This window comes from Anthonomus grandis, chromosome 5 (assembly GCF_022605725.1).
Source record: "Anthonomus grandis grandis chromosome 5, icAntGran1.3, whole genome shotgun sequence".
Taxonomy (NCBI): Eukaryota; Metazoa; Arthropoda; class Insecta; order Coleoptera; family Curculionidae; genus Anthonomus; species Anthonomus grandis.
The window spans coordinates 33,719,637-33,743,632 of record NC_065550.1 but is presented as its reverse complement, the minus strand read 5'-3'; the positions used below and the strand labels follow the sequence as shown (position 1 = coordinate 33,743,632).

The following is a 23,996-nucleotide window of genomic DNA, read 5'->3' as shown; positions in this document are numbered from 1 at the left end:
TTTACTGGGTATTACGTCACTTATAGCAAAATCAATTTAGAAATTACTATCTCACACGCTCAAAAAATTGAAAAAAAGAAGAAAATAGACTTATTCACGTATTTAAAAGAAATATTAAATGTAATGATATCGTTCGATATACTTAATTTAATTTAAGTTCAGTAAGTTTTAAATACAATTAAAAAACGATAAAAACAACGAGAAGACCTACTTTTTAAAAAAATACCTAATTTGAATTAACGTTTCGGTAGTTATAGTTATACTATTACCGTTATCAAAGTAAATTAAAGTAAAATAAAATATAAAAAAAAATAAACAAAATATACTTATGTAGCAAATCTTTAACTATATAATACCATCAAAACTGCTTCCTAATTCAAAAATACTTTAAATAGTTTTTTGATAGGTATTTGCAAACAAATACAGTAGAAAATAAAGGTCTTATTTCACCAGAAATTCCTTTTTTATTATGATGACCGGTTTCGCGATTACAATCTTATCGCATCATCAGGTCGAGGACTAAAAGTAAAAGACAAAATTTACATAGATACTACGCCTATCAAAAAATGGTAAAATAAAATAAAATTAAAATAAAAATGCATAAAAATCTATAAAAAATAAATTACAAAATCAAACTTAACCCTGACAAAAGCTGACAAAGGAAACTGTGTTGTTATTTTAAATAAAAATGACTATGATACTAAAGTGACTCAATTTATCCAAGAAAATAATTTTCGAAAACAGAGTGCAAGGTTACCATCATTTATCAAAAAAGACACCTTAAAATTTTGTACAAATTTAATAAATCCTCAATCAAGATATTTTCTTTCAGCTAACAACACAAATCTTCCTAAACTTTATGGCCTTCTTAAAGTTCACAAATTATGACTATTTTAAAATATAACAAAAAATTCAAAAGTAACTTCTATAAAATTAAAGGGGTGCGATCTTAATGTAAATTAATGATGTAATTAAATTAAATTAATTACAAGTAGCTAAGCATTTATCTTCATTTAACATTATAAATGCATTTACCTTTAGTTTACGTAATTTTGAAATTGGCTCCTTGGCTAAAATTGAGGAAGCGTTTCAGTTTTTTCTATGTTGTGTAATTTTGGAAATGATTGTTTTTTTATGTAAGATTTATGTTCATTAATACTTTTTGGTAATGGTCTACAGGTTTCACCTATGTAAAATTTGTAAAAACCACACGTACAAGGAATTTTATAATTTTAATATTAAATTCATTTTTAATGAAAGGTTTTGTTCTTGTTAATAAAAATCTTAATGTGTTTTTTGTGATTTAAAAATAGTTCTCATATTAAATTTTTTAGCAATTTTTTTTATCTTATAAGAAAAACCTAAAATAAGTGGTAAAATAAGATTTGTCGTAAAAATTGGTTCATTCAATTTTATACGTGGATTATCAAACTCTTTAAAGCAATTTTTCAAAAATTCTTTGGGATAATTGAAGACACATGTGAATAAAGGTGTCATGTCACATTTTTTAAAACTATCGTTTTTCTTGATAAATATTTTTAAAAGATGCCATATTTTTTATATTTACGAGTTTTTTCTTCTAATATTAAAAATAAACGAGATTCCCAGAGGTTAAAGGTGTTATGTACCACACTATTAGGATTTTTTTATTGCATAAACATGCTAAGGTAACGTGACACCTTGATCCACTTGTGTCTTCAATTATAAGTGGTTTTACAAAAACATTTTGCAAGATAGTCAAGAAAATGTCAAGAAAAAGAGAAAAACTAAGTAATACTTTATTAGGTTAAGTAAAGCTGTTTATTTTGTGTCATAAGTTTAATAAATAAATTATTTTGTGCAAATAGCGTTTTTTTCCATATGTTGCCTTAATTCTTTTAATTAAATTTATAATGGATAAAGGTGTTGTGTTCATTCAAAGTGTATTTTTTCTAAAAGTATATATATTTTTTTAAATATTAATCCTTCTATTAAAAAGTGAAATAATATGTAAGATATCCCATTTGTTAAATATAAAAAACATAAAAAAATTCCAATTAAAAAACTTTAAACTCATTTATCTCGGAATAACAATTTTGACACCTTTATCCACTTGTGTCTTCATTTATTTTATGCATTTTTGGTAAACCATAAAAATGTGGTGCTTTATTATTATGTGGAGTTAATTTAAATCTATCAATATCAGAAGATTGGTTTTTACGTTTTATAAGTAGATTATAAATTGGTCTTTCAATTTTTTCTGTAGGATCTTTAGATAATTTAAAATAAAAAAAAAATAATAAAAATTGTAACTCATTATGAATTTGTCACAACAATACAGATTTTACTTAATATTATAATATAAAATTTACAAAAATAAAACCTTCTTATGAAACTTGTCAATTTCAACACACTAGCTACGCATGCTATTGTTATAAAATACCAGAATCAGATCATCTCAGACTTACGCTATTATCTCTTTCTCTCTCTCTCTTTTCCAGAGACGGCGGTGGAGTAGAGACAGGAGGTGTCATTGTTGGCGGGGGCGGCGGAGGCGGCGGCGGTGTTGCAGGTGGCGGCGGCGGCGGCGGTAGTGGTCCTCCAAGCGGTGAAGAACCGCGCGTGCCGCCCGTGTCGCGTCGCGCTCCCAGTTTGCGGTTGGCGAACGGTCGGGTGGCGACCGCGCGATCCGAGGAGGAAATCCGATCGCCGCCCCCGCGCCGCCTCGCCAAAGATGACTCGATCAAGATCAGCATCGAGAACACCAACACGTGCACCGACTCTTTAGTTACCGCCCTCGACGATGAAACCCTACTGATTGCCGATTGTTTATCCAACGATATGAATTATAAAGGTAAGTTATGAGGTCGAAGTGGAAATTATACAAAAATTTCGTTTTTTTTTTGCTTTTTTGGCACGCTTTTATTAGCTCGGGTTGTATCTACAGTGTGTCCCAGAATGAGCGAATTTATACGTAAAAATGACAAAGAATTTTGTAGTTCAAATTTGAGCGTTTGGCATCCAGTTCTGCTTGATCAAAAAATAAAATTTAGCATATTTTGATTTTTCAACAATCAAGCATGCATTGATACGAGCATTTTTAAAATTTTATGAGTAGGTAAAGTAGTATTTCTAGACAACATATAAAAAAAGTTTATAAGAAGAAGTTGTTTAGAATGCAAAATTATGCCCTTATATATCTTAAATATATATCCTTATCTCAGTTTAATAATTAAAAGAGTATTGGAACAAAGTGATGTTTTTCCGGTTCAATTAGACAAACCAAGCGAGAAAAACACTAATTCTAGAAGATCCAAACACTACTAAAGAAATGAGACGCTGATATAGGAAGTAGGTGAAAAAGCGGGGTTCTTATTTATATATCCTTATCTCAGTTTTTTAATTAAAAGAGCATTGGAACAAAGTGATGTTTTTCTGGTTCAATTAGACAAACCAAGCGAGAAAAACACTAACTCCAGAAGATCCAAACACTATTAAAGAAATGAGACGAGGATATAGGAAGTAGGTGAAAAAGCAGGGGGTTCTTATTCATATATCCTTATGTCAGTTTTTTAATTAAAAGAGTATTGGAACAATGTGATGTTTTTCTGATTCAATTAGACAAACCAAGCGAGAAAAACACTAACTCCAGAAGATGCAAACACTATTAAAGAAATGAGACGAGGATATAGGAAGTAGGTGAAAAAGCAGGGGGTTCTTATTCATATATCCTTATGTCAGTTTTTTAATTAAAAGAGTATTGGAACAATGTGATGTTTTTCTGATTCAATTAGACAAACCAAGCGAGAAAAACACTAACTCCAGAAGATGCAAACACTATTAAAGAAATGAGACGAGGATATAGGAAGTAGGTGAAAAAGCAGGGGGTTCTTATTCATATATCCTTATGTCAGTTTTTTAATTAAAAGAGTATTGGAACAATGTGATGTTTTTCTGATTCAATTAGACAAACCAAGCGAGAAAAACACTAACTCCAGAAGATCCAAACACAATTAAAGAAATGAGACGATGATATAGGAAGTAGGTGGAAAAGCGGGGGGTTCTTATTCATATATCCTTATCTCAGTTTTTTTAATTAAAAGTGCATTGGTACAAAGTGATGTTTTTCTGGTTCAATTAGACAAACCAAGTGAGAAAAACACTAACTCCAGAAGATGCAAACACTATTAAAGAAATGAGACGAGGATATAGGAAGTAGGTGAAAAAGCAGGGGGTTCTTATTCATATATCCTTATGTCAGTTTTTTAATTAAAAGAGTATTGGAACAATGTGATGTTTTTCTGATTCAATTAGACAAACCAAGCGAGAAAAACACTAACTCCAGAAGATCCAAACACAATTAAAGAAATGAGACGAGGATATAGGAAGTAGGTGGAAAAGCGGGGGGTTCTTATTCATATATCCTTATCTCAGTTTTTTAATTAAAAGTGCATTGGTACAAAGTGATGTTTTTCTGGTTCAATTGGACAAACCAAGTGAGAAAAACACTAACTCCAGAAGATGCAAACACTATTAAAGAAATGAGACGATGATATAGGAAGTAGGTGGAAAAGCGGGGGGTTCTTATTCATATATCCTTATCTCAGTTTTTTAATTAAAAGTGCATTGGTACAAAGTGATGTTTTTCTGGTTCAATTGGACAAACCAAGTGAGAAAAACACTAACTCCAGAAGATCCAAACACTATTAAAGAAATGAGACGAGGATATAGGAAGTAGGTGGAAAAGCGGGGGGTTCTTATTCATATATCCTTATCTCAGTTTTTTAATTAAAAGTGCATTGGTACAAAGTGATGTTTTTCTGGTTCAATTGGACAAACCAAGTGAGAAAAACACTAACTCCAGAAGAGCCAAACACTATTAAAAAAATGAGACGAGGATATAGGAAGTAGGTGGAAAAGCGGGGGGTTCTTATTCATATATCCTTATCTCAGTTTTTTAATTAAAAGTGCATTGGTACAAAGTGATGTTTTTCTGGTTCAATTAGACAAACTAAGCGAGAAAAACACTAACTCCAGAAGATGCAAACACTATTAAAGAAATGAGACGAGGATATAGGAAGTAGGTGAAAAAGCGGGGGGTTCTTATTCATATATCCTTATCTCAGTTTTTTAATTAAAAGAGTATTGGAACAATGTGATGTTTTTCTGAATCAATTAGACAAACCAAGTGAGAAAAACACTAACTCCAGAAGATGCAAACACTATTAAAGAAATGAGACGATGATATAGGAAGTAGGTGGAAAAGCGGGGGGTTCTTATTCATATATCCTTATCTCAGTTTTTTAATTAAAAGAGTATTGGTACAAAATGATGTTTTTCTGATTCAATTAGACAAACTAAGCGAGAAAAACACTAACTCCAGAAGATCCAAACACTATTAAAGAAATGAGACGATGATATAGGAAGTAGGTGGAAAAGCGGGGGGTTCTTATTCATATATCCTTATCTCAGTTTTTTAATTAAAAGAGTATTGGTACAAAATGATGTTTTTCTGATTCAATTAGATAAACCAAGCGAGAAAAACACTAACTCCAGAAGATCCAAACACTATTAAAGAAATGAGACGATGATATAGGAAGTAGGTGGAAAAGCGGGGGGTTCTTATTCATATATCCTTATCTCAGTTTTTTAATTAAAAGAGTATTGGTACAAAATGATGTTTTTCTGGTTCAATTAGACAAACCAAGCGAGAAAAACACTAACTCCAGAAGATCCAAACACTATTAAAGAAATGAGACGAGGATATAGGAAGTAGGTGTAAAAGCGGGGGGTTCTTATTGATATATCCTTATCTCAGTTTTTTAATTAAAAGAGCATTGGAACAAAGTGATGTTTTTCTGGTTCAATTAGACAAACCAAGCGAGAAAAACACTAACTCCAGAAGATCCAAACACTATTAAAGAAATGAGACGATGATATAGGAAGTAGGTGAAAAAGCGGGGTTCTTATTTATATATCCTTATCTCAGTTTTTTAATTAAAAGAGTATTGGAACAAAGTGATGTTTTTCTGGTTCAATTAGACAAACCAAGCGAAAAAAACACTAACTCCAGAAGATCCAAACACTATTAAAGAAATGAGACGAGGATATAGGAAGTAGGTGAAAAAGCGGGGGGTTCTTATTCATATATCCTTATCTCAGTTTTTTAATTAAAAGAGTATTGGTACAAAATGATGTTTTTCTGGTTCAATTAGACAAACCAAGCGAGAAAAACACTAACTCCAGAAGATCCAAACACTATTAAAGAAATGAGACGAGGATATAGGAAGTAGGTGTAAAAGCGGGGGGTTCTTATTGATATATCCTTATCTCAGTTTTTTAATTAAAAGAGTATTGGAACAAAGTGATGTTTTTCTGGTTCAATTAGACAAACCAAGCGAAAAAAACACTAACTCCAGAAGATCCAAACACTATTAAAGAAATGAGACGAGGATATAGGAAGTAGGTGAAAAAGCGGGGGGTTCTTATTCATATATCCTTATCTCAGTTTTTTAATTAAAAGAGTATTGGAACAATGTGATGTTTTTCTGGTTCAATTAGACAAACCAAGCGAGAAAAACACTAACTCCAGAAGATCCAAACACTATTAAAGAAATGAGACGAGGATATAGGAAGTAGGTGAAAAAGCGGGGGGTTCTTATTCATATATCCTTATCTCAGTTTTTTAATTAAAAGAGCATTGGAACAAAGTGTTGTTTTTCTGGTTCAATTAGACAAACCAAGCGAGAAAAACACTAACTCCAGAAGATCCAAACACTATTAAAGAAATGAGACGAGGATATAGGAAGTAGGTGTAAAAGCGGGGGGTTCTTATTGATATATCCTTATCTCAGTTTTTTAATTAAAAGAGCATTGGAACAAAGTGATGTTTTTCTGGTTCAATTAGACAAACCAAGCGAGAAAAACACTAACTCCAGAAGATCCAAACACTATTAAAGAAATGAGACGATGATATAGGAAGTAGGTGAAAAAGCGGGGTTCTTATTTATATATCCTTATCTCAGTTTTTTAATTAAAAGAGTATTGGAACAAAGTGATGTTTTTCTGGTTCAATTAGACAAACCAAGCGAAAAAAACACTAACTCCAGAAGATCCAAACACTATTAAAGAAATAAGACGAGGATATAGGAAGTAGGTGAAAAAGCGGGGGGTTCTTATTCATATATCCTTATCTCAGTTTTTTAATTAAAAGAGTATTGGAACAATGTGATGTTTTTCTGGTTCAATTAGACAAACCAAGCGAGAAAAACACTAACTCCAGAAGATCCAAACACTATTAAAGAAATGAGACGAGGATATAGGAAGTAGGTGAAAAAGCGGGGGGTTCTTATTCATATATCCTTATCTCAGTTTTTTAATTAAAAGAGCATTGGAACAAAGTGTTGTTTTTCTGGTTCAATTAGACAAACCAAGCGAGAAAAACACTAACTCCAGAAGATCCAAACACTATTAAAGAAATGAGACGAGGATATAGGAAGTAGGTGTAAAAGCGGGGGGTTCTTATTGATATATCCTTATCTCAGTTTTTTAATTAAAAGAGCATTGGAACAAAGTGATGTTTTTCTGGTTCAATTAGACAAACCAAGCGAGAAAAACACTAACTCCAGAAGATCCAAACACTATTAAAGAAATGAGACGATGATATAGGAAGTAGGTGAAAAAGCGGGGTTCTTATTTATATATCCTTATCTCAGTTTTTTAATTAAAAGAGTATTGGAACAAAGTGATGTTTTTCTGGTTCAATTAGACAAACCAAGCGAAAAAAACACTAACTCCAGAAGATCCAAACACTATTAAAGAAATGAGACGAGGATATAGGAAGTAGGTGAAAAAGCGGGGGGTTCTTATTCATATATCCTTATCTCAGTTTTTTAATTAAAAGAGTATTGGAACAATGTGATGTTTTTCTGGTTCAATTAGACAAACCAAGCGAGAAAAACACTAACTCCAGAAGATCCAAACACTATTAAAGAAATGAGACGATGATATAGGAAGTAGGTGGAAAAGCGGGGGGTTCTTATTCATATATCCTTATCTCAGTTTTTTAATTAAAAGAGTATTGGTACAAAGTGATGTTTTTCTGGTTCAATTAGACAAACCAAGCGAGAAAAACACTAACTCCAGAAGATCCAAACACTATTAAAGAAATGAGACGAGGATATAGGAAGTAGGTGAAAAAGCGGGGGGTTCTTATTTATATATCTTTATCTTAGTTGTTTAATTAAAAGAGTATTGGTACAAAGTGATGTTTTTCTGGTTCAATTAGACAAATTAAGCGAGAAAAACACTAACTCCAGAAGATGCAAACACTATTAAAGGAATGAGACGAGGATATAGGAAGTAGGTGAAAAAGCGGGGGGTTCTTATTCATATATCCTTATCTCAGTTTTTTAATTAAAAGAGTATTGGAACAATGTGATGTTTTTCTGGTTCAATTAGACAAACCAAGCGAGAAAAACACTAACTCCAGAAGATCCAAACACTATTAAAGAAATGAGACGAGGATATAGGAAGTAGGTGAAAAAGCGGGGGGTTCTTATTTATATATCCTTATCTCAGTTTTTTAATTAAAAGAGTATTGGTACAAAATGATGTTTTTCTGGTTCAATTAGACAAACCAAGCGAGAAAAACACTAACTTCAGAAGATGCAAACACTATTAAAGAAATGAGACGAGGATATAGGAAGTAGGTGAAAAAGCGAGGGGTTCTTATTCATATATCCTTATCTCAGTTTTTTAATTAAAAGAGCATTGGAACAAAGTGTTGTTTTTCTGGTTCAATTAGACAAACCAAGCGAGAAAAACACTAACTCCAGAAGATCCAAACACTATTAAAGAAATGAGACGATGATATAGGAAGTAGGTGGAAAAGCGGGGGGTTCTTATTCATATATCCTTATCTCAGTTTTTTAATTAAAAGAGTATTGGTACAAAATGATGTTTTTCTGGTTCAATTAGACAAACCAAGCGAGAAAAACACTAACTTCAGAAGATGCAAACACTATTAAAGAAATGAGACGAGGATATAGGAAGTAGGTGAAAAAGCGAGGGGTTCTTATTCATATATCCTTATCTCAGTTTTTTAATTAAAAGAGCATTGGAACAAAGTGTTGTTTTTCTGGTTCAATTAGACAAACCAAGCGAGAAAAACACTAACTCCAGAAGATCCAAACACTATTAAAGAAATGAGACGATGATATAGGAAGTAGGTGGAAAAGCGGGGGGTTCTTATTCATATATCCTTATCTCAGTTTTTTAATTAAAAGAGCATTGGAACAAAGTGATGTTTTTCTGGTTCAATTAAACAAACCAAGCGAGAAAAACACCAACTCCGGAAGATCCAAACACTATTAAAGAAATGAGACGATGATATAGGAAGTAGGTGGAAAAGCGGGGGGTTCTTATTCATATATCCTTATCTCAGTTTTTTAATTAAAAGAGTATTGGTACAAAATGATGTTTTTCTGGTTCAATTAGACAAACCAAGCGAGAAAAACACTAACTTCAGAAGATGCAAACACTATTAAAGAAATGAGACGAGGATATAGGAAGTAGGTGAAAAAGCGAGGGGTTCTTATTCATATATCCTTATCTCAGTTTTTTAATTAAAAGAGCATTGGAACAAAGTGTTGTTTTTCTGGTTCAATTAGACAAACCAAGCGAGAAAAACACTAACTCCAGAAGATCCAAACACTATTAAAGAAATGAGACGAGGATATAGGAAGTAGGTGTAAAAGCGGGGGGTTCTTATTGATATATCCTTATCTCAGTTTTTTAATTAAAAGAGCATTGGAACAAAGTGATGTTTTTCTGGTTCAATTAAACAAACCAAGCGAGAAAAACACCAACTCCGGAAGATCCAAACACTATTAAAGAAATGAGACGATGATATAGGAAGTAGGTGGAAAAGCGGGGGGTTCTTATTCATATATCCTTATCTCAGTTTTTTAATTAAAAGAGTATTGGTACAAAGTGATGTTTTTCTGGTTCAATTAGACAAACCAAGCGAGAAAAACACTAACTCCAGAAGATCCAAACACTATTAAAGAAATGAGACGAGGATATAGGAAGTAGGTGAAAAAGCGGGGTTCTTATTTATATATCCTTATCTCAGTTTTTTAATTAAAAGAGTATTGGAACAAAGTGATGTTTTTCTGGTTCAATTAGACAAACCAAGCGAGAAAAACACTAACTCCAGAAGATCCAAACACTATTAAAGAAATGAGACGAGGATATAGGAAGTAGGTGAAAAAGCGGGGGGTTCTTATTTATATATCCTTATCTCAGTTTTTTAATTAAAAGAGCATTGGAACAAAGTGATGTTTTTCTGGTTCAATTAGACAAATTAAGCGAGAAAAATACTAACTTCAGAAGATCCAAACACTATTAAAGAAATGAGACGAGGATATAGGAAGTAGGTGAAAAAGCGGGGTTCTTATTTATATATCCTTATCTCAGTTTTTTAATTAAAAGAGTATTGGTACAAAGTGATGTTTTTCTGGTTTAATTAGACAAACCAAGTGAGAAAAACACTAACTCCAGAAGATGCAAACACTATTAAAGAAATGAGACGATGATATAGGAAGTAGGTGGAAAAGCGGGGGGTTCTTATTCATATATCCTTATCTCAGTTTTTTAATTAAAAGTGCATTGGTACAAAGTGATGTTTTTCTGGTTCAATTGGACAAACCAAGTGAGAAAAACACTAACTCCAGAAGATGCAAACACTATTAAAGAAATGAGACGATGATATAGGAAGTAGGTGGAAAAGCGGGGGGTTCTTATTCATATATCCTTATCTCAGTTTTTTAATTAAAAGTGCATTGGTACAAAGTGATGTTTTTCTGGTTCAATTGGACAAACCAAGTGAGAAAAACACTAACTCCAGAAGATCCAAACACTATTAAAGAAATGAGACGAGGATATAGGAAGTAGGTGGAAAAGCGGGGGGTTCTTATTCATATATCCTTATCTCAGTTTTTTAATTAAAAGTGCATTGGTACAAAGTGATGTTTTTCTGGTTCAATTGGACAAACCAAGTGAGAAAAACACTAACTCCAGAAGAGCCAAACACTATTAAAAAAATGAGACGAGGATATAGGAAGTAGGTGGAAAAGCGGGGGGTTCTTATTCATATATCCTTATCTCAGTTTTTTAATTAAAAGTGCATTGGTACAAAGTGATGTTTTTCTGGTTCAATTAGACAAACTAAGCGAGAAAAACACTAACTCCAGAAGATGCAAACACTATTAAAGAAATGAGACGAGGATATAGGAAGTAGGTGAAAAAGCGGGGGGTTCTTATTCATATATCCTTATCTCAGTTTTTTAATTAAAAGAGTATTGGAACAATGTGATGTTTTTCTGAATCAATTAGACAAACCAAGTGAGAAAAACACTAACTCCAGAAGATGCAAACACTATTAAAGAAATGAGACGATGATATAGGAAGTAGGTGGAAAAGCGGGGGGTTCTTATTCATATATCCTTATCTCAGTTTTTTAATTAAAAGAGTATTGGTACAAAATGATGTTTTTCTGATTCAATTAGACAAACTAAGCGAGAAAAACACTAACTCCAGAAGATCCAAACACTATTAAAGAAATGAGACGATGATATAGGAAGTAGGTGGAAAAGCGGGGGGTTCTTATTCATATATCCTTATCTCAGTTTTTTAATTAAAAGAGTATTGGTACAAAATGATGTTTTTCTGATTCAATTAGATAAACCAAGCGAGAAAAACACTAACTCCAGAAGATCCAAACACTATTAAAGAAATGAGACGATGATATAGGAAGTAGGTGGAAAAGCGGGGGGTTCTTATTCATATATCCTTATCTCAGTTTTTTAATTAAAAGAGTATTGGTACAAAATGATGTTTTTCTGGTTCAATTAGACAAACCAAGCGAGAAAAACACTAACTCCAGAAGATCCAAACACTATTAAAGAAATGAGACGAGGATATAGGAAGTAGGTGTAAAAGCGGGGGGTTCTTATTGATATATCCTTATCTCAGTTTTTTAATTAAAAGAGCATTGGAACAAAGTGATGTTTTTCTGGTTCAATTAGACAAACCAAGCGAGAAAAACACTAACTCCAGAAGATCCAAACACTATTAAAGAAATGAGACGATGATATAGGAAGTAGGTGAAAAAGCGGGGTTCTTATTTATATATCCTTATCTCAGTTTTTTAATTAAAAGAGTATTGGAACAAAGTGATGTTTTTCTGGTTCAATTAGACAAACCAAGCGAAAAAAACACTAACTCCAGAAGATCCAAACACTATTAAAGAAATGAGACGAGGATATAGGAAGTAGGTGAAAAAGCGGGGGGTTCTTATTCATATATCCTTATCTCAGTTTTTTAATTAAAAGAGTATTGGTACAAAATGATGTTTTTCTGGTTCAATTAGACAAACCAAGCGAGAAAAACACTAACTCCAGAAGATCCAAACACTATTAAAGAAATGAGACGAGGATATAGGAAGTAGGTGTAAAAGCGGGGGGTTCTTATTGATATATCCTTATCTCAGTTTTTTAATTAAAAGAGTATTGGAACAAAGTGATGTTTTTCTGGTTCAATTAGACAAACCAAGCGAAAAAAACACTAACTCCAGAAGATCCAAACACTATTAAAGAAATGAGACGAGGATATAGGAAGTAGGTGAAAAAGCGGGGGGTTCTTATTCATATATCCTTATCTCAGTTTTTTAATTAAAAGAGTATTGGAACAATGTGATGTTTTTCTGGTTCAATTAGACAAACCAAGCGAGAAAAACACTAACTCCAGAAGATCCAAACACTATTAAAGAAATGAGACGAGGATATAGGAAGTAGGTGAAAAAGCGGGGGGTTCTTATTCATATATCCTTATCTCAGTTTTTTAATTAAAAGAGCATTGGAACAAAGTGTTGTTTTTCTGGTTCAATTAGACAAACCAAGCGAGAAAAACACTAACTCCAGAAGATCCAAACACTATTAAAGAAATGAGACGAGGATATAGGAAGTAGGTGTAAAAGCGGGGGGTTCTTATTGATATATCCTTATCTCAGTTTTTTAATTAAAAGAGCATTGGAACAAAGTGATGTTTTTCTGGTTCAATTAGACAAACCAAGCGAGAAAAACACTAACTCCAGAAGATCCAAACACTATTAAAGAAATGAGACGATGATATAGGAAGTAGGTGAAAAAGCGGGGTTCTTATTTATATATCCTTATCTCAGTTTTTTAATTAAAAGAGTATTGGAACAAAGTGATGTTTTTCTGGTTCAATTAGACAAACCAAGCGAAAAAAACACTAACTCCAGAAGATCCAAACACTATTAAAGAAATAAGACGAGGATATAGGAAGTAGGTGAAAAAGCGGGGGGTTCTTATTCATATATCCTTATCTCAGTTTTTTAATTAAAAGAGTATTGGAACAATGTGATGTTTTTCTGGTTCAATTAGACAAACCAAGCGAGAAAAACACTAACTCCAGAAGATCCAAACACTATTAAAGAAATGAGACGAGGATATAGGAAGTAGGTGAAAAAGCGGGGGGTTCTTATTCATATATCCTTATCTCAGTTTTTTAATTAAAAGAGCATTGGAACAAAGTGTTGTTTTTCTGGTTCAATTAGACAAACCAAGCGAGAAAAACACTAACTCCAGAAGATCCAAACACTATTAAAGAAATGAGACGAGGATATAGGAAGTAGGTGTAAAAGCGGGGGGTTCTTATTGATATATCCTTATCTCAGTTTTTTAATTAAAAGAGCATTGGAACAAAGTGATGTTTTTCTGGTTCAATTAGACAAACCAAGCGAGAAAAACACTAACTCCAGAAGATCCAAACACTATTAAAGAAATGAGACGATGATATAGGAAGTAGGTGAAAAAGCGGGGTTCTTATTTATATATCCTTATCTCAGTTTTTTAATTAAAAGAGTATTGGAACAAAGTGATGTTTTTCTGGTTCAATTAGACAAACCAAGCGAAAAAAACACTAACTCCAGAAGATCCAAACACTATTAAAGAAATGAGACGAGGATATAGGAAGTAGGTGAAAAAGCGGGGGGTTCTTATTCATATATCCTTATCTCAGTTTTTTAATTAAAAGAGTATTGGAACAATGTGATGTTTTTCTGGTTCAATTAGACAAACCAAGCGAGAAAAACACTAACTCCAGAAGATCCAAACACTATTAAAGAAATGAGACGATGATATAGGAAGTAGGTGGAAAAGCGGGGGGTTCTTATTCATATATCCTTATCTCAGTTTTTTAATTAAAAGAGTATTGGTACAAAGTGATGTTTTTCTGGTTCAATTAGACAAACCAAGCGAGAAAAACACTAACTCCAGAAGATCCAAACACTATTAAAGAAATGAGACGAGGATATAGGAAGTAGGTGAAAAAGCGGGGGGTTCTTATTTATATATCTTTATCTTAGTTGTTTAATTAAAAGAGTATTGGTACAAAGTGATGTTTTTCTGGTTCAATTAGACAAATTAAGCGAGAAAAACACTAACTCCAGAAGATGCAAACACTATTAAAGGAATGAGACGAGGATATAGGAAGTAGGTGAAAAAGCGGGGGGTTCTTATTCATATATCCTTATCTCAGTTTTTTAATTAAAAGAGTATTGGAACAATGTGATGTTTTTCTGGTTCAATTAGACAAACCAAGCGAGAAAAACACTAACTCCAGAAGATCCAAACACTATTAAAGAAATGAGACGAGGATATAGGAAGTAGGTGAAAAAGCGGGGGGTTCTTATTTATATATCCTTATCTCAGTTTTTTAATTAAAAGAGTATTGGTACAAAATGATGTTTTTCTGGTTCAATTAGACAAACCAAGCGAGAAAAACACTAACTTCAGAAGATGCAAACACTATTAAAGAAATGAGACGAGGATATAGGAAGTAGGTGAAAAAGCGAGGGGTTCTTATTCATATATCCTTATCTCAGTTTTTTAATTAAAAGAGCATTGGAACAAAGTGTTGTTTTTCTGGTTCAATTAGACAAACCAAGCGAGAAAAACACTAACTCCAGAAGATCCAAACACTATTAAAGAAATGAGACGATGATATAGGAAGTAGGTGGAAAAGCGGGGGGTTCTTATTCATATATCCTTATCTCAGTTTTTTAATTAAAAGAGTATTGGTACAAAATGATGTTTTTCTGGTTCAATTAGACAAACCAAGCGAGAAAAACACTAACTTCAGAAGATGCAAACACTATTAAAGAAATGAGACGAGGATATAGGAAGTAGGTGAAAAAGCGAGGGGTTCTTATTCATATATCCTTATCTCAGTTTTTTAATTAAAAGAGCATTGGAACAAAGTGTTGTTTTTCTGGTTCAATTAGACAAACCAAGCGAGAAAAACACTAACTCCAGAAGATCCAAACACTATTAAAGAAATGAGACGATGATATAGGAAGTAGGTGGAAAAGCGGGGGGTTCTTATTCATATATCCTTATCTCAGTTTTTTAATTAAAAGAGCATTGGAACAAAGTGATGTTTTTCTGGTTCAATTAAACAAACCAAGCGAGAAAAACACCAACTCCGGAAGATCCAAACACTATTAAAGAAATGAGACGATGATATAGGAAGTAGGTGGAAAAGCGGGGGGTTCTTATTCATATATCCTTATCTCAGTTTTTTAATTAAAAGAGTATTGGTACAAAATGATGTTTTTCTGGTTCAATTAGACAAACCAAGCGAGAAAAACACTAACTTCAGAAGATGCAAACACTATTAAAGAAATGAGACGAGGATATAGGAAGTAGGTGAAAAAGCGAGGGGTTCTTATTCATATATCCTTATCTCAGTTTTTTAATTAAAAGAGCATTGGAACAAAGTGTTGTTTTTCTGGTTCAATTAGACAAACCAAGCGAGAAAAACACTAACTCCAGAAGATCCAAACACTATTAAAGAAATGAGACGAGGATATAGGAAGTAGGTGTAAAAGCGGGGGGTTCTTATTGATATATCCTTATCTCAGTTTTTTAATTAAAAGAGCATTGGAACAAAGTGATGTTTTTCTGGTTCAATTAAACAAACCAAGCGAGAAAAACACCAACTCCGGAAGATCCAAACACTATTAAAGAAATGAGACGATGATATAGGAAGTAGGTGGAAAAGCGGGGGGTTCTTATTCATATATCCTTATCTCAGTTTTTTAATTAAAAGAGTATTGGTACAAAGTGATGTTTTTCTGGTTCAATTAGACAAACCAAGCGAGAAAAACACTAACTCCAGAAGATCCAAACACTATTAAAGAAATGAGACGAGGATATAGGAAGTAGGTGAAAAAGCGGGGTTCTTATTTATATATCCTTATCTCAGTTTTTTAATTAAAAGAGTATTGGAACAAAGTGATGTTTTTCTGGTTCAATTAGACAAACCAAGCGAGAAAAACACTAACTCCAGAAGATCCAAACACTATTAAAGAAATGAGACGAGGATATAGGAAGTAGGTGAAAAAGCGGGGGGTTCTTATTTATATATCCTTATCTCAGTTTTTTAATTAAAAGAGCATTGGAACAAAGTGATGTTTTTCTGGTTCAATTAGACAAATTAAGCGAGAAAAATACTAACTTCAGAAGATCCAAACACTATTAAAGAAATGAGACGAGGATATAGGAAGTAGGTGAAAAAGCGGGGTTCTTATTTATATATCCTTATCTCAGTTTTTTAATTAAAAGAGTATTGGTACAAAGTGATGTTTTTCTGGTTTAATTAGACAAACCAAGCGAGAAAAACACTAACTCCAGAAGATCCAAACACTATTAAAGAAATGAGACGAGGATATAGGAAGTAGGTGAAAAAGCGGGGTTCTTATTTATATATCCTTATCTCAGTTTTTTAATTAAAAGAGCATTGGAACAAAGTGATGTTTTTCTGGTTCAATTAGACAAACCAAGCGAGAAAAACACTAACTCCAGAAGATCCAAACACTATTAAAGAAATGAGACGAGGATATAGGAAGTAGGTGAAAAAGCGGGGTTCTTATTTATATGTCCTTATCTCAGTTTTTTAATTAAAAGAGCATTGGAACAAAGTGATGTTTTTCTGGTTCAATTAGACAAACCAAGCGAGAAAAACACTAACTCCAGAAGATCCAAACACTATTAAAGAAATGAGACGAGGATATAGGAAGTAGGTGAAAAAGCGGGGTTCTTATTTATATATCCTTATCTCAGTTTTTTAATTAAAAGAGCATTGGAACAAAGTGATGTTTTTCTGGTTCAATTAGACAAACCAAGCGAGAAAAACACTAACTCCAGAAGATCCAAACACTATTAAAGAAATGAGACGAGGATATAGGAAGTAGGTGAAAAAGCGGGGTTCTCATTTATATATCCTTATCTCAGTTTTTTAATTAAAAGAGTATTGGAACAAAGTGATGATTTTCTGGTTCAATTAGACAAATTAAGCGAGAAAAATACTAACTTCAGAAGATCCAAACACTATTAAAGAAATGAGACGAGGATATAGGAAGTAGGTGAAAAAGCGGGGTTCTTATTTATATATCCTTATCTCAGTTTTTTAATTAAAAGAGTATTGGAACAAAGTGATGTTTTTCTGGTTCAATTAGACAAACCAAGCGAGAAAAACACTAACTCCAGAAGATCCAAACACTATTAAAGAAATGAGACGAGGATATAGGAAGTAGGTGAAAAAGCGGGGTTCTTATTTATATATCCTTATCTCAGTTTTTTAATTAAAAGAGTATTGGAACAAAGTGATGTTTTTCTGGTTCAATTAGACAAACCAAGCGAGAAAAACACTAACTCCAGAAGATCCAAACACTATTAAAGAAATGAGACGAGGATATAGGAAGTAGGTGAAAAAGCGGGGTTCTTATTTATATATCCTTATCTCAGTTTTTTAATTAAAAGAGTATTGGAACAAAGTGATGTTTTTCTGGTTCAATTAGACAAACCAAGCGAGAAAAACACTAACTCCAGAAGATCCAAACACTATTAAAGAAATGAGACGAGGATATAGGAAGTAGGTGAAAAAGCGGGGTTCTTATTTATATATCCTTATCTCAGTTTTTTAATTAAAAGAGCATTGGAAGAATGTGATGTTTTTCTGGTTCAATTAGACAAATTAAGCGAGAAAAACACTAACTCCAGAAGATCCAAACACTATTAAAGAAATGAGACGAGGATATAGGAAGTAGGTGAAAAAGCGGGGTTCTTATTTATATATCCTTATCTCAGTTTTTTAATTAAAAGAGCATTGGAAGAATGTGATGTTTTTCTTGTTCAATTAGACAAATTAAGCGAGAAAAACACTAACTCCAGAAGATCCAAACACTATTAAAGAAATGAGACGAGGATATAGGAAGTAGGTGAAAAAGCGGGGGGTTCTTATTTATATATCCTTATCTCAGTTTTTTAATTAAAAGAGCATTGGAACAAAGTGATGTTTTTCTGGTTCAATTAGACAAACCAAGCGAGAAAAACACTAACTCCAGAAGATCCAAACACTATTAAAGAAATGAGACGAGGATATAGGAAGTAGGTGAAAAAGCGGGGTTCTTATTTATATATCCTTATCTCAGTTTTTTAATTAAAAGAGCATTGGAACAAAGTGATGTTTTTCTGGTTCAATTAGACAAATTAAGCGAGAAAAATACTAACTTCAGAAGATCCAAACACTATTAAAGAAATGAGACGAGGATATAGGAAGTAGGTGAAAAAGCGGGGTTCTTATTTATATGTCCTTATCTCAGTTTTTTAATTAAAAGAGTATTGGAACAAAGTGATGTTTTTCTGGTTCAATTAGACAAACCAAGCGAGAAAAACACTAACTCCAGAAGATGCAAACACTATTAAAGAAATGAGACGAGGATATAGGAAGTAGGTGAAAAAGCGGGGTTCTTATTTATATATCCTTATCTCAGTTTTTTAATTAAAAGAGCATTGGAACAAAGTGATGTTTTTCTGGTTCAATTAGACAAATTAAGCGAGAAAAATACTAACTTCAGAAGATCCAAACACTATTAAAGAAATGAGACGAGGATATAGGAAGTAGGTGAAAAAGCGGGGGGTTCCTATTTATATATCCTTATCTCAGTTTTTTAATTAAAAGAGCATTGGAACAAAGTGATGTTTTTCTGGTTCAATTAGACAAACCAAGCGAGAAAAACACTAACTCCAGAAGATCCAAACACTATTAAAGAAATGAGACGAGGATATAGGAAGTAGGTGAAAAAGCGGGGTTCTTATTTATATATCCTTATCTCAGTTTTTTAATTAAAAGAGCATTGGAACAAAGTGATGTTTTTCTGGTTCAATTAGACAAACCAAGCGAGAAAAACACTAACTCCAGAAGATCCAAACACTATTAAAGAAATGAGACGAGGATATAGGAAGTAGGTGAAAAAGCGGGGTTCTTATTTATATATCCTTATCTCAGTTTTTTAATTAAAAGAGTATTGGAACAAAGTGATGTTTTTCTGGTTCAATTAGACAAACCAAGCGAGAAAAACACTAACTCCAGAAGATCCAAACACTATTAAAGAAATGAGACGATGATATAGGAAGTAGGTGGAAAAGCGGGGTTCTCATTTATAGATCCTTATCTCAGTTTTTTAATTAAAAGAGTATTGGAACAAAGTGATGATTTTCTGGTTCAATTAGACAAACCAAGCGAGAAAAACACTAACTCCAGAAGATCCAAACACTATTAAAGAAATGAGACGAGGATATAGGAAGTAGGTGAAAAAGCGGGGGGTTCTTATTCATATATCCTTATCTCAGTTTTTTAATTAAAAGAGCATTGGAACAAAGTGATGTTTTTCTGGTTCAATTAAACAAACCAAGCGAGAAAAACACTAACTCCAGAAGATCCAAACACTATTAAAGAAATGAGACGATGATATAAGAAGTAGGTGGAAAAGCGGGGTTCTCATTTATATATCCTTATCTCAGTTTTTTAATTAAAAGAGCATTGGAACAAAGTGATGTTTTTCTGGTTCAATTAGACAAACCAAGCGAGAAAAACACTAACTCCAGAAGATCCAAACACTATTAAATAAATGAGACGAGGATATAGGAAGTATGTGGAAAAGCGGGGGGTTCTTATTGATATATCCTTATCTCAGTTTTTTTATTAAAAGAGCATTGGAACAAAGTGATGTTTTTCTGGTTCAATTAGATAAACCAAGCGAGAAAAACACTAACTCCAGAAGATCCAAACACTATTAAATAATTAAGACGAGGATATAGGAAGTAGGTGGAAAAGCGGGGAGTTCTTATTGATATATCCTTATCTCAGTTTTTTAATTAAAAGAGCATTGGAACAAAGTGATGTTTTTCTGGTTCAATTAGATAAACCAAGCGAGAAAAACACTAACTCCAGAAGATCCAAACACTATTAAATAATTAAGACGAGGATATAGGAAGTAGGTGGAAAAGCGGGGTTCTCATTTATATATCCTTATCTCAGTTTTTTAATTAAAAGATTATTAGAACAATGTGATGTTTTTCAGGTTTAATTAAACAAACCAAGCGAGAAAAACACTAATTCCAGAATATCCAAACACTACTAAAGAAATGAGACGATCATATAAGAAATAGGTGGAAAAGCTGGATTCTCATTTATATATCCTTATCTCACTTTAATAATTAGAAGAGTATTGGAACAAAGTGATGGTTTTCTAGTTTGGTTAGACAAACCATGCGAGAAAAACACTAATTCCAGAAGATCCAAACACTATTAAAGAAATGAGACAATAATATAGGAAATAGGTGGAAAAGCGGGGTTCTCATTTATATATCCTTATCTTACTTTAATAATTAGAAGTTTTTTTGTTTGATCATCATTATGCTAAATTTACACATTTTCAAGCAAAAATTCACCTTGAAACGACGTTGATTTTTTTTCCAGGTAGCGGTAAAGTCCATTTCGGCGTAGACGACATGTCGCTCTACGGTACCCCCAAGGAGGAACCGGGTCCGATCCCGATGGGCTGCGTGGAAACCGGGAAACAAAGTTTCATCAAAAATCAACTGCAGGCCCTTTTCCAGCCGACCGATAACAAGTTGGCGATGAAACTATTCGGCTCGAAAAAGGCCCTGATGAAGGAACGGATACGACAAAAAGCGTCCGGCCATTGGGTGATACATCCCTGTTCCAGTTTTAGGTAAGTTTAGAATATCTGGGAAAACAGGTGAAAAACGGGAACTTAAGCTTCAGATTTACGACTCTCTGTCCGTCCATCCGTCTGGACCCTAATCATGATAAATGGCTTGGAAAGGGCTCCCTATAAGATGTCAAAGCCCTTATTTATCTTCTTGCGATAAATGTATAGGTTTGCCCGCTTATATACATAGATATATTTATGTACATAGGCACAACGATGCCCCTTTGCTAAAGGAAATCCTTAATTGAGTTTGATGACCCTCCTCCACCACACTTCATTGATTTCCTGATTAGCTTTATTGGAAATAACGTTACTGTTAAATTTCGTGGTGCGGCACTAAAATTGTTAATTTATTGAAGGCACTTTAGTAAAAGATACAAAAGATGATTTTTTTTACAATAATACCAACATCTCCATGTAGAGTTACTTTTAACCTCGGAATGTTTGATGATGTGTCAGACTCTAGATTTTAGTTGAGGTGGTTATTCAAATTCTTCACTTCTACTTTTCTTTATCGATTATGTGTTGATCAGTCAAAATCCTGAATATCTTTTCGAAAAGTTAATACCAAGAATCCAGGTTCACACTCGAAATATTAGATACAATATCTTGACCATGCCGCACCATTACATGGCTCTGTTCGAGCGACCTTTTACTTATAATGCCGTTAAGTTCTTTAATACCTACTTCAATCAATGCAAAGTATAGTCTAGTTTTCTAGAAGATAAATGCTTTATATATACTTGTTACTTTTTTGTAACAGAGTTAAAGAGTAGCTTTAAGCTAATCTTCGCCTTCTTGGGCAATGTAGTATTAAGTAATATTGTAAGATTAATATTGCTTTTTATATTCATTCGATACTTTATTTAAAAAAACTAATTTAAGCTGAGAAATTATGGACACATTGGCAACGACGCCACATTATGTTTTCCTGGGACAAGAAATATATTGCGACGTTGCCGATGTGCCAAAATTTTTTCAGCTCCAAAGACATCTAGGTCCATTGATATTTTCTTTTTTTAATTTTCTCAAACAAATATTTTCATTTGTACTGTTTAATTAAATTACAAACTCTTTATTTAATGTTAATTACAGAAAAAGTGTATAACCGTTTACTGAATTCAAGACTGCATAAATATCATAGGAATTTCGAAATTACAGGCACAATGGCAATGTTGCCATTATATTTATGTGTACTCCTATATTCTATGCTCATGTGCAAAAATTTCTTTTATTCCAACAAATATTTTTATTAAATTAATTTATTAAAATGCCGATAACATCCGTCTGCTAAATTCGATAATTTATTTAAAAAGTGATTTGAGCTAAGAAATTATACACATAGTGGCAACGACGCCGCAACATGTTTTTCTTGGACAAGGACCATATTGCAACGTTGCCGTCTATTAATATTTTCTTTTTTCAATTCTTTCAAAAAAATATATAGGAAGAAAATATTGTCAAATTTTCAAAACCTATATAAATATAATATTCCTTTTATTGTAGCCTTGTTGATATCTCGCAATTAGTAATATTGTTTGTCTCAGTTGCATTGTTGCCCTCTTTCTCTAATTCCTCAATTAAACTAAACTTTTTTCCCTGGAATTAATACAGAACCATGCCGATAGCTTTCGATTGTCCAAATCAAAAATGTACTCTACTGAATTGAGAGATTATAAACATATTGGCAACGTGGCATTAAGTTTTTACTCAGATTTTCCTTCAAAGCATTGCGACGGTGCCGAGATGCGTTGTTATCTACTTAGTACACTTTTTATTAAATGTTAACAAAAGTAAAAGTATATAACCGCTTACTGAAGACTGCATAAATATCATAGGAATTTCGAAATTACAGGCAATGGCAATGCTGCCATTATATTTATGTGTACTCTTATATTCTATGCTCATGTGCCAAAAACTTTTTTATTTTAACAAATATTTTTATTAAATAAATTTATTAAAATGCCGATAGCATCCGTCTGCTACATTCGATAATCTATTAACAAAGTGATTTAAGCTGAGAAATTATGCACATAGTGGCAACGACGCCGCAATATGTTTTTCTTGGACAAGGACTATATTGCGACGTTGCCGATGTCCCAAAAATTTTCTCGGTTCCAATGACTTTCACCGAAATCTTCTGAATTTAATTATGCTCTTTTCCTTCGAATTAATTCACTGACTATTTGCTGATAACCTTCGTTTGGTCCCCAGAATGTCAACTACTATTTACAAAATCCTTTAATCAAAGTAACATTTCAATCTCTCTCTCTCTTTCTCTATCCCTTCATTAAGAACACCCCATCGGCATATATTATGTCTTTCTTAACCAAAAAATTAAAGAGTCCCCTGCCTCACTGATCCTCTAGTGAAGATCCTCGCCTCAAAAACACTCACTCGCTTTTGTCCCACCTGCATCAGTTAAAACTTGGAAAATAAAGAAAAAAAGAGGACGAAAAAGTCACTCGTATTAACGGCCTGAAGTGGGGTGATTATTTCGCCGCCGAGTTTGCACCCTTTTGATGTTTCCATTTGTCCTTTAAATGACGCTTGCCATGGATCACGTTTAAAGGGAGCCTTAAAGACCTTAAAGGGTCTAGGTTATTCATTATATAAAGATTTTTTTTTAATTTAAAAGAAGTTTGATTTTTGTTGCTTTTTTACTGGACTACTTTTGAAATAAAGGGTGTGCGCAATGTTAATGAGCGAGTAAGCCTAAAGCGACTTAAAATTTTTTGTCTTGTTCTCTCTTACTCATACTTAAAATACAGTAAAAAAAATGATAATAAGTTACCTACTGGACTAATGTACAGTTAGTGACTTTGCATATTTTTGTTTTAATTTTTCTGTT

General features: G+C 32.8%; 1 protein-coding gene across 5 annotated transcripts in view; it reads left to right on the top strand.

Moving 5' to 3' along the window:
- Positions 1–23,996, top strand: part of LOC126735843 (potassium/sodium hyperpolarization-activated cyclic nucleotide-gated channel 2) — a 152,749-nt gene that overhangs the window by 56,814 nt on the left and 71,939 nt on the right. For all 5 annotated transcript variants that reach the window (XR_007660518.1, XM_050439922.1, XM_050439924.1 and 2 more), the window contains exons 2-3: positions 2,481–2,833; positions 20,890–21,145. Coding sequence is in view for 4 of the 5 variants with exons in the window: in XM_050439922.1 (XP_050295879.1) it covers positions 2,481–2,833; positions 20,890–21,145 (609 nt within the window). In the remaining variant the exon portion in view is untranslated. The remainder of the gene's footprint in view (positions 1–2,480; positions 2,834–20,889; positions 21,146–23,996) is intronic.